This window comes from Sorex araneus, chromosome 4, assembly GCF_027595985.1.
Source record: "Sorex araneus isolate mSorAra2 chromosome 4, mSorAra2.pri, whole genome shotgun sequence".
NCBI classification, from domain to species: Eukaryota; Metazoa; Chordata; class Mammalia; order Eulipotyphla; family Soricidae; genus Sorex; species Sorex araneus.
Genome location: NC_073305.1, coordinates 197,182,917 through 197,193,799, shown reverse-complemented (window position 1 = coordinate 197,193,799; position 10,883 = coordinate 197,182,917). Strand labels below are relative to the sequence as shown.

General features: G+C 64.5%; 1 protein-coding gene across 2 annotated transcripts in view; it reads right to left on the bottom strand.

The window, feature by feature from the left end:
- Positions 1-1,025: 1,025 nt before the first annotated feature.
- Positions 1,026-10,883, bottom strand: part of CUX1 (cut like homeobox 1) — a 209,315-nt gene continuing 199,457 nt past the window's right edge. For both annotated transcript variants that reach the window (XM_055136484.1, XM_055136483.1), the window contains exons 15-23: positions 7,756-7,883; positions 7,576-7,642; positions 7,099-7,211; positions 3,400-3,516; positions 2,554-2,637; positions 2,263-2,319; positions 2,021-2,101; positions 1,705-1,769; positions 1,026-1,473 (exon numbers count right to left, since the gene is read on the bottom strand). In XM_055136484.1, coding sequence (XP_054992459.1) covers positions 1,404-1,473; positions 1,705-1,769; positions 2,021-2,101; positions 2,263-2,319; positions 2,554-2,637; positions 3,400-3,516; positions 7,099-7,211; positions 7,576-7,642; positions 7,756-7,883 — 782 coding nt within the window. In that variant the 3' untranslated portion in view covers positions 1,026-1,403. The remainder of the gene's footprint in view (positions 1,474-1,704; positions 1,770-2,020; positions 2,102-2,262; positions 2,320-2,553; positions 2,638-3,399; positions 3,517-7,098; positions 7,212-7,575; positions 7,643-7,755; positions 7,884-10,883) is intronic.

Genomic DNA, 10,883 nt, shown 5'->3' with positions numbered 1-10,883 from the left:
TGGGCCCCTTCAGGCCCCAGACACAAATCCTTCTAAGAACTGGGGAGGCAGGGTTGGGGCCAGCCAGAGGTTGGCAGCTGGGCCGGAAGGCAGCCCGTGAGCTGAGAGGTGAGGAAGGCCGCACACCCAGGGGTTGCCCACCCTGCCATCCTGGGGGACCTGGCCCTGTGGGGACTGACCTGGTCCGGAGTCAGGGGTGGTGGGTGGTCACCGCGTGTGACAAGACAGGACCCGGGAGGAGGAAGTGAGAGGAACACTGGTCCCTGCTGAGCCAGCTGGTCCCCACAAGGAGGAACTGGGGGCAGACGGATGTGTAGGGTGGGGAGGGCACAGGGGAGGGGCGTGACTGGCCCAGAGCAGAGAGTGGGGACCGAGGGGAGGTGTGGGGTCTACAATGTGGATTCATCCGAGGTAGGAGGCTTGGGGGGGCCCGGGGGAGATGCTGAGAGGTCCAGTGATGGGCTGGGGGGCTGGGGGGAGGGGGCCTAGGGAGGCACCCGGATACACAGTCCTGAGTCTTCTGGACTGAAACATACAGCATGGGGGACGCCGGCCTGGCCTGTGGGCGGCAGCTGGGGGCCAGGTTCTAAGCGCGACACGGGGACAGCGCCCCATCGCTGTGAGGCCGGGCAGGCTTGGCTGCTCAAGAGTGTGGGCACGAGCTGTGGAGCTCCCAGCTATGGGACCGAGAGGGTCACGCCACCAGAGAGGGGGGCGCGGGGTCCTCAGGCCGCAGTCCCACTCCTGTCCCTTGGAGAGGGTGGCTTTCTCTGGCAGCTGCATGTCGGCTGCAGACCAGGGTGTCCAGGGCTGGGGGCCACCCCCCCCATAGACAGCGCGGCCCCCTCAGGCTCCCAGCCCCCCTCCAGTCACGGGCCGGGGCACCAGCGTGGCTGCAACAAGCATGTTTATTGGGAATGTGCGAGGCGAAGGCGAGCGTGCATCTGACTAGAGGGTCACCCCAGGCCCAGGGGCGCCGGTCTGATGGTTAGGGCCAGCGGGGGGTGCGGCACCCCTCCCGGGGGGTGCGGCACCCCTCCCAGGGGGTGCAGGGGGCTCACTGGAGACTCCTCATCTAGAAGCTAAAATAACTTGCTATAGAAGAAAGCGCAAATCACGGTGGGGTTCAGGGTGGGGGTCAGAGAAACTGCCCAGGCTGGGGCGGGGTGGTGCTGGGTGGGCCAGCTGGGAAGGGTCCCCCCTGCCAAGGGCGATGACGAATCTGGAACCTGAGAGACGGACCCCCAGGCCCCAGACGGGTCCCTCTGGCGTAGCCTGGCTGGGCCTCGGGGCTCCCTCGCGGTGGGAGGGGCAGTTTCTCAGGGGGTTCTCCGGGGAGCCCGAGTATTTGAAACAGCGGAAGCAGCAGGGTGGGGGAGCTGGCAGGGGCGAGGGGACCCTCATCACTGCCACAGGTCACCGGCCGCGGCCCCGTTGTCATTCTCATGGAACTTGTGCAGGTGGTCGGCAAACCTGGGGGGCACAGGGGTGGGCTGAGACAGGGGGCGGGGGGGGGCGCATGCGCGGGAATGTGGTGTGTGGGAGCTCTGTTTGAGTCTGTGTTGAGCATGTGAGTCCATGCATGTGTGTGTTCACATGTGGCAGCTGGAATGTGTTGGGTGTGGGGTTTGGGGATCCCAGGGGCACGGCATCCCCGAGGGTGGGCACGGGGGGCAGGAGGACGGGGTGGGACAGGGGGCTCACTTCTTGGCGCAGAAGGCCGTGCAGTCTCTCTCCATGCTCTCGCTCCACGCCAGCTTGTACAGGACCTGGGGGCAGTGAGGGTGAGCAGGGTGCCCCCACAGCCCCCACACCCACTGCCCGAGGACCCACCCACTGCTCCTGAGATTGTCCCCCCACACCCGTGACAGAGCCAGAACCCACTGGGGGCACCGGGGGCATCTGGACAGGCCACGGACTCGATCTCACCCGCTGGGGCCAGACGGCCTCCCCTGGCAGGAGAGGGGCTGCCCGGGGACCCCCGGCTCCCCCAGGCTCCCCTCCAGCCCTGGGGGCTCACCAGGAAGACCAGGCAGTGCAGCAGGAGCATGTAGAAGAAGCCGATGGTCCGAGCCAGCTTGTTGGAGAGAACCAGCTTGCCCTGGGGAGCAAGGGGGCGCGTGGGGCACGGTGGGCAGGGCCCGGGCGGGCAGGCGGCTTGCCTTCCCTCCCAGGCAAGTCCCCTTCCCTCCCAACTGGGCCTCGGGGATCTCACTGCCCAGGTCCAGAAACTTCCGTACTGTTGGCAGGACTCGCACTCACCATGCTCAGCGTGGCCTTGTCCCACGGGCTCAGGTTCAAGTACTTGCGCTGCCGCTCCTGAGGGTACGGATGGTCAGAGGACCCTGGGGCTTCCCCCCGCTCCCTGCTGCTGCCTGCACCCCCCACCCCCAGCATATCTCATGGAGGAGAGCTGGGGTGTGTGGGGGGGTGCAGCTCACTGGGTGTTCTCTGCTGCTCAACCTGAACCCGGATGCTAGCAACCCTAGCAGTGCCCCCGACGCCAGCCAGGGTGGACGGGGAGGAGCTGCCAGGCTACCCCCCTGCACGCACCCTCTTGCTGAAGGATGAGAAGGGGTCCAGGCGCTCCTCGTACTGGGACGAGTACCGCAGCTCCGTGTCATCACTGCCGCCAGCCTGCACGGGACAAAGGGCAGCCGGTCACAGCCTGACACAGGATGGCAGGAGCAGGAGACAGGTGGGAAACTGAGGCCGCCAGGGTGGAACCCAGGCCTGCAGGGGGCTTTGAGGGAGTGTCAGTGGCTGTGGGGTGCCCAGGAACCCTCCCCCCAACCGCGCAGCGAGGAGCCAGTTTGCAGAGTTGGGGCGCCCTCTGGTGGTGGAAGAGCACCTCAGCAGGCTGTTGGGGCACACTGAGGATTTGGACCACTCTCGAGGTCCTGCTCCCCACTTTGCTGTGGTCACAGAGGCATTTCCTGGCCCCGGGGTCCCCTGTGGGGGAAAGGCTGCTGGAAGCCAGGGGTAGTTCTCTCCAGTCCAGGATGCAGAGGGCAAGGGGTGTCTTTTCAAATGAAAATTTGTTGGGGGGACACAATAGCCCTGCAGTGCTCAGGGCTGACTCCTGGCTTTGCGCTCAGGAATCACTCCTGGTGGGCTCGGGGAACCCCACCAGGAATGGGGTAGCCGCACACAAGGCTAGTGCCTTCCTAGCCATGCTAGTGCTCCAGCCTCAACAGAAGTCTCAAACATGAATCACACGGGTCAGTCCTGCACGTTCCACACCCCAAGGTTAAATTCCCAGAGCGCCCCCATTTCTGAAGTTTGGCCCCCAGCTTCTCCCGAGCCCCAGTTCTGCCTGGCTGGCTCGATAAAGGGACCGTGGGGGAGCCCAGCCTGGTGAGGACAGGGAAGGGGTCCTGGGGGGTGGGGGACACGCACCCGGCCCGGGTAGCTCTGCAGGAACTTGATCTTCTCGAAGAGTTTGATGTTGTCGGCGCGGAGACTGTCCAGCTCACTCTGCAGGGCCTGGAGGGTGCGCTGGGCCCGGTGGTTCTCCTGTGGGCAGCGGGGCAGGGCTGGGTCCGGCGTCACAGGGTCCCCACCCCCCATGTCTACCCAGGCCCACCTCTTTGCTTGCCTGTGCCAGCCCTGACGCATAAACTCTGCCTACAACACCCCCTCTGGGGGTCGCCTCCTCCTCCAGAGACCCCACCTCAGGGTTCTAGTTTCAGTCTCTTTATGCTTTTATTGTGTGTGGGGGGGGGGTGCGGGAGCCTCCCCTGTGGGGTTCAGGAGTCCAGGGCCATTGCAGCCATTCTCAGCAAGCCTGGACATGTGGGGCCGGAGGATACGGTACTTGGGGGCTTCCAGGATTCCAGGGTTGCACCCAGCAATGCTGGGTACCGGGGATCGAACCAGGGTCCCACACATGTGCCCTACTGCACTATCTTCTCCTCTTTTTGTGTATGGGGGGTGTCATTGCCAGAGATGCTAAGGGCACGCTCTTGGCTCTGTGCTCAGGGTTTGCTCCTGGTGGGCTCAGGGGATCATCTGTGGTAAAGGATCAATGTGGTCACTGCCTGCAAGGCCAGTGCTCTGCCCACTCGACTATCTCCTGGGCCCTGAGGTCCCTTATTATTATTGTTATTAGGATTTTCCGCCTTCCGAACAGTCTCATGGAGGGGGGCCGGGTTGTCGCTCCTACAGGGTGCTCATGTGATGCCTGGATTTGATCTGGAACTGTGCACACACATAGCACACACGCGCACACACAACCATGATGGAGAGAGACTTCTTTCCTCTTTTGTTTTGTTTTTGGACACCCCCTGACTCAGGGGCTGCTCCCTGCTCTGTGCTCAGGGCCGTGTAGTGCCAAGGACTGGAGGGAGGCCTCCTGCGTAGCAGGCCTGAGCTTTGCGCTGCTGCCTGCCTGTCACTGTTCGACAGTCACACAGCTCCCCCCAGCTCCCAGCCCCGCTGTCTCTGCCCGTGGGGATGCTGCGTCTGTGGGCCCTTCTCAGGGGGCTGTCTTGGCACCAGGGGCTGGTTCGTGCCTCACCTGATTCCTGTCACGAGATAAAAGAGGCTGGGCAGTGGCTCAGCAGACGGGCTGACCCCTGGCACGTGCTAGGCCCTGGGTGCGATTCCTGTGCCCACGTGATACCCCAGTCCCGCCAGGCATGGTCCCGCAACAGAGTGAGAATTCAGAGTGGGGCCCGAGAGATAGCACAGTGGGGAGGGCGCCCGCCTTGCACATGGCTGACCCAGGTTTGAGCCTCCGTTCGATCCCTGGCATCCCATATGGTCCCCGAGCCTGTCAGGAGTGATTCCTGAGCACAGAAGCAGGAGTCAGCCCGAGCGCTGCTGGGTGCAAAACAAAACACGAAAGATTTCAAGCAGGGGAAGCTAACACGGGGGCAGTTCTTCAGCACTGAAGTGTAACCCTCTGCCCCTGCAGTTCCCTACAGCGGCCACACGGGGGTGCCCCAAATATAAAGAGGGGGAGAGGATAGGCCTCCAGAGGGAGGGGCCCATGCAAGGGTGGCATGCAAGGGTGGCAGTGTGGGGGATGGGCTAGTGTCCCCCGACCCCACCCTGCAATGTGGTGTGCTGGGACAGCCAGATGTACAAATAGGAGGTAAACAGATGGGTGCAGGACCAGCAGGAGGGCAGGGTCAGCGTTTGATGCACACAGTCTGGGATATGGAAAGTTTTAGAGATTGAGGGGCTGCTTTGAGCTCTGAGACTGTCAAGGGCTGCAGGGGCCCCCCGCAGACCCCCTGCAAGGCGCTCCCCGAATATCACTCAACCTTCATTGCCCTCATTGACAGGCGTCATCCTTTGTCTTTTTCCTTGGAAGTGGGCACACCCAGCTCTACTCAGGGATGGACTCCTGGCTCTGTGCTCAGGGATCCTTCCTGGTGGGCTTGGGGAGCCCCATGGGGTGCTGGGGGCTGAGACCAGGATGACCGGGCGCAAGGCAGGGGCCTGTCTGCCGTGTTCGCTCTTGGGCCCCTCATTTGCCGATTCTGGTTAACAACCGAGGAATTTTTTAAATCAAAGTTACACCTAGACACCTCAACACAGACAAACATAGACACACAAACACAGGAAAACACACACAGACACACACAGACAGACAGACACAGAAACAACACACAGATACACACAGTCGCACACACACAGTCGCACACACACAGATGCACACACACACGGTTACACACAGACACACAGCTGCACACAGCCACACAGCCACACACAGTCGCACACACTCAGATGCACACACGCAGATTTGCAAAGACACACAGTTGCAGACACACAGACACAGTTGCACACACAGTCACACAACAGACACAGTCGTATACAGACACAGTTGCACACACAGACACACAGTCACACACACAGATGCACAGACACACAGATTTGCACACAGGCACACAGTCACACACACAGATACACACAGTTGCACACACAGATGCATGAACACACACAAATTTGCACACAGACACACAGTTGCACACAGACACACAGTTACACACACAGACACACACAGTCGCACACACACAGTCTCATAAACACAGTTGCACACACATGGTTGCACACACACAGACACAGTCGCGCACACATACAGTCAAACGCACACATAGACACACACATAGTTGCACACACACAGTTGAACACACACACAGACACACACAGTTGCACACAGACACACACACAGAGCATCCTGGGGGCCAGAGCACAGTGCGGGGGTCAACACCATGTGGTTTCTGAGCCCCAGCAGGGCAGGCTGAGCTGCCACTACCCCAGACGCCCCTCCAAGGAAAGTGCCACATAATGGCCAAACCCCATGTTTCTGCCCCAAAAAAGCAACCTGTAAAAAAATCCATGACAGTTTTAAAAGGCTGCTGCCCTGGTCCCCCAACCCTCCACAGGCAGGTGGGGTGCCCTGACCTTCCCTGCCCGCTTTAGACCAAGTACTGTCGGGCCATGCCCAGCCCGAGCCAGGGCAGCACTGGACTCTGCCAGCACTGTCAGGGCAGGCAGCAGGGCTGGCAAGGAATGATCTCGAAACTCGCCATCCTGGCAACGGGTGGCTCGGGAGGGCCCAAGGCTGGCTCCGCGGGTGGGGGCAGCTGCAGGGTCTGCCCCAGGCCCGCAGGCCTTGTCCAGCACCTGGCCTGGCTCCCTGGCCCCCGTGGGAGGCCCCTGGCCGGCAGCTGGGGCTGTGTCTCTAGAACATTCATTCTGGATCAGCTCGAGGTGTCTCCTGGCTCCCCCCACCAGGCTCGCTTGCTCGTTCTGGCTGCTGACCCAGGCCCAGCCTCTCGCAGCCGCTTCTATGTCCAGCGCTGACCGTCTCACCCTGGCCGGCAGCTGGCTCCCTGCTGAAACCCAGCGGCCCCAATTCCACAGGCTCCTGCTGGACTGCTGGGCCCCAGCCTCTCCTTTGTCACCCCTTGGTCTCGCCATGCAGAGCATGTGACTCTTCTTTCAGAACCCCACGTGGCCCTACCTCCTCCAGGAAGTCCTCTCTGACTGCACAGATCAAGCCTAATGCCAATGCAGTTGTGGACCCAGGCTCCCCCCTCCCCCGCTTGTCCCCAGGCCCCAGGAGTTTGGGAAAGAAGGACTCACGGCCTCCAGCTCCTGGTTGCGGGCCCGGAAGCGCTCCCTCTGGCTGGAGATGATGGATAGCAGGGAGTCGACCTGGCCCTCGGGGAGGGGGCTGCTGGCTGAAGTCGAGGGTCCTGGGAGGTAGGGGGCCATGAAGAGGGTTCTTAGGGCAGCAGGTGACGCGGGCCCCCCGGGCTGGGACTGGAGGTGTGGGTGGAGGCAGGGCCTCGAGAATGGGGCAGGGGTGGGTCCTGACCACACTGTTCGAGGGTCTGGCTCAAGGTCTCTCCACATCTGTACTTGAGTCCCAGAGGGCCCAGCTCCGGAAAAGTGGGGGGTTAGGGTGGGCAGTGGCAGGGGGGGTGTGGGGAGCCCCAGTCCTGATCCCTGTTTCACACAGGTCGGGTTCCCATTTCCACACGGCTGCGAGGGTCCCACGGGCTGGCAAGGGGTCCCTGTTCCCCTCTGCCCTGCCTCCCCGGGGGCGGGCCTCCTCACCGTAGAACAGGGCCGTGGCCTCCTTGATGGGTTCTGGAATCTTCTCCAGGCTGAGCTCGGCTGCACCCTGTGGTGAGACAGACCCGCTGGTGCCTCTGTGTGTGCGGGGTGGGACCCCGGGGGGCATCCCTCACCCCCCCCCCCCGCAGTGTCCACCCGGGGGCTCTGGCCTGGGCTCACCTCGGCGTCGGGCCTGCGGATGGCCTGCAGGGTGCTGAGGTCTTGCTCCAGCTGCGCGATCAGCTCCCTCTGCTCCGTGGCGGCCGCCACGGCCTCGGCCATGCGCCCCTGCAGGTCAGCACAGCGTCCTGTGGCCAAGGAAGAGGAAGCGGTCAGTGCCGTTCACGATCTGTGAGCCCGGGGAGGGCTGGTGGGTGCCCCCCGCCGGCACCGCGGGGGAGAACCCAGGGGACCCCACGTTCCGCCGGGGCTCACAGCGGGGACAGGAGCAGGAGGCCCAGGGAAGGGAAGAGAGGCGGGGACTTGGGGGTCCCCGGCACGGAGCTGCCGCCAGCCTGCTTGGACCCTCCCCTGTGGGCTGCAGCCGCAATGGTGGGGGCCCCCAGGACTGCGTCTCCGGCCCTGCCCCTCCCCCTCCGGTTCTTCCCTGTTCTTCCCACAAAGCAAACCCAGAGCAGCCGCTGGGATTCTCACGGGGGACCCCGGCAGGGCTGTGTGAGCGGAGGGGGCAGCAGGCTGTGTGAAACAGGGACAGCCGGGCCGAGGCCCCATGAGCTGCCGGTGGGAGATGTGTGGCCACTAGGGGGCGCTGTGGTCCCAGAGACACCGAGACAGGCCCTGGGGGTCCGACAGCAGACAGCAGGGTGCCCTGTTCCCTCCGGTCTGTTTGGGGGTCGCTCGCAGTGGGGCTGGGGGACCACGCGGTGCCCAGAGGCTGGCTCGTGGGGCTCCTGAGTGCAGTGCAGGGGCTTTGGGCAGCCTCAAGGCCCCTGGGTTCAGCATGGGGTGCCCTGCCCAGAGCCAGGTAAGGCTGGACGTGAGGGGCTGAGGAGGGGTCAGGGGTGGGGTGAGTCCATCCTGGGACCCCCGGGCTTAGGGGCGAGCAGAACTCTGGTGATGGTGTTCTGGGAATGCTGGTCCCAAAGAGGGGGCAGGTCAGATGCTGTCCCAGGAGGCTGCGGGGCCTGGCTCGGGGACCCCCCACCTGTAGGGAAGACCCCAGGCCCTGGGGCAGGATGGCTGAGAGCCTGGGCAGATGGGGCAGCTGGGTTGACCCCAGAAACGGGGTGGGGCCCCAAGGCCACCCCCTGGTGCCATGGATGGTCAGGGGGGCCTGCCCCTGGCGCCACCCCTTCCCGCCGCGTCTGCCGGGACGGGACACGGAGGGGACCCTTCCTGTCTGTGGTCCTAGCCAGCAGGACCCACCCCGGAGCCCTGACCTGCTGGGGGGGACACTCGGGGGTGACAGGCTGAGGGGGCCCTGGGGAACAGTGAGGCTGACCAGGGTGGGCTAGCCACAGACTGGGCTGGTCACCCCACACTGAGCAGGGGACGGGATTGGCCTTGACCCCACCCAACCCCCGTGTCCTCTGCAGAGTAGGTTGGGGTCACCTACTACCATCTGGAGGGAGGACAGAGTTGGGCCCCCAGTGCTGTGGATCCCGGAAGGGGTGTCTCGGGAAGGGCCCCAACGGGGAGGGATGGGCCCTGGGCGGCTGGGCTGAGGCTGGAGGGGGCATGGGGGTCTTGGGGCGTATAGACCCTCTCCAGCCCCACAAAAGCCTGAGCACCAAGGGGAGAAGGACCTGAAGTGTTGGGGCAGGCCTGGACAGGGAGCAGAGGGGCGGGGGGGCAGGGTAGCTGAACCTCTCAGCCAGGGCAGTGGGGTACAGGCGGGGCTGCAGAAGGGCTGGGCAAAGCACCCTGAGGGGCCAGGGGCTGGCAGGGCTGGGTGAGGGCCTCTGAGGGGGCCTGGGGTGGGGGCCCACGCCCGCACACATGGACATGTCATTGCCTCCCCGAGACACTCCTCCCCTCCATCCCAGTGCTCATCCCGACCCCATCTACTTTCAGGGATCCAACACGGCCAAACCCCGTTCCCCACCCGGGCACTGTGGGCCACGGGCCTGCCCAAGTGGCCACCTGCCAGGGCCTCCCCGCCAGCTGCTGCCGCTCCACCGTCCCCGCCTGATACCCCTGCACCCCACCCTGGCCCCCCAGAACCAGTGCTTGAACCCACCGCCCCAAGCCTTCTTTCTCTGTGTCCGGCGACCCCTCCCGGCAGAGTCCATGTCCTGCACCCCCCCACACACACCACATGGAAGCGCCATCGCACCCCACCCGGCCCTGCCCTGGCAACCCCAGCTGGGTGGGGCCCAGGGTGGGGGGAAGAGATGGGGCGACTTCAGGCCTCTGTTCTGGGCCTCCCCCACCACCCCCGGCACTGACCCGGCTCCCACCCAGAACCATCCCGACTCTCGCGCCACGGCCAGCTCCCCACGCCTCACCCCTGCCAGCAGCTGCCCTCAGTGTCCCGGGGGCCCCTCAGCTCTGCCGTCCTGGTCTGAGGCTTCTGCACCCTCTTCTCCATCTGGAATGTGCCCCCCCCCCCCGCCGCCCCGGGGACCCTGTCACCTCGAGAGACCCCACTGACCCTCAGTGGCCAGTTCACTCCCCCCTAGCCCTGTGCACCCCGACTTGGGGCAGAGCTGACAAGGCTGGGCTGCCCGACTGCCCGAGGGTGCTGTCCACCCCGGCCCCCTGCCTCACTCTGGGACCCCTGGCCAGGCCGCACCCTGAGGTCCCTGTACCCTCCCTTGGAAGGGGGCACAGCTGCTACTGCACGACCCTGGGCTCCCCCAGATCTTCCCTGCCTCTGTGTGTGGCTGCACCCCGCCCACCCACACACCTGCTCCAGGGCTGCTCCCCGAGGCCCTCCGGCCCTTTCCACATCCACACCCACCACAGGCTCCCCAGGGCCCCACCGGGAGCGCCCAGGGCACCGGGAGCCTCTGGAATCCACCTGGCAGGAATCGGGGGCCCAGCCTGGCCTGACCGCTCCCCGTCTGCAGGACTCTGATGCTGACAGCCTCAGGGTCAGAGCCTTGGAGGACACCGGTGTCCCCACTAGGCAGCTGGGCAGCGGGGGGGGGGGGTCCTTCTCCTCAGCTGAGAGGACAAAGTTGACCCTCTCTGCCGTGGGGGGTGCTGACCCGAGTGGGCGCCTCTCTGGGCCTGCGCTCTGCCCTTGACACGGCCGTGCAAACTCAAGAGGGCTGCAGAGATGGTGCAGGGGTCTGATCCCTGGCACCCCACATGGTTCCCCGAACCCCACCAGGAGTGATGGC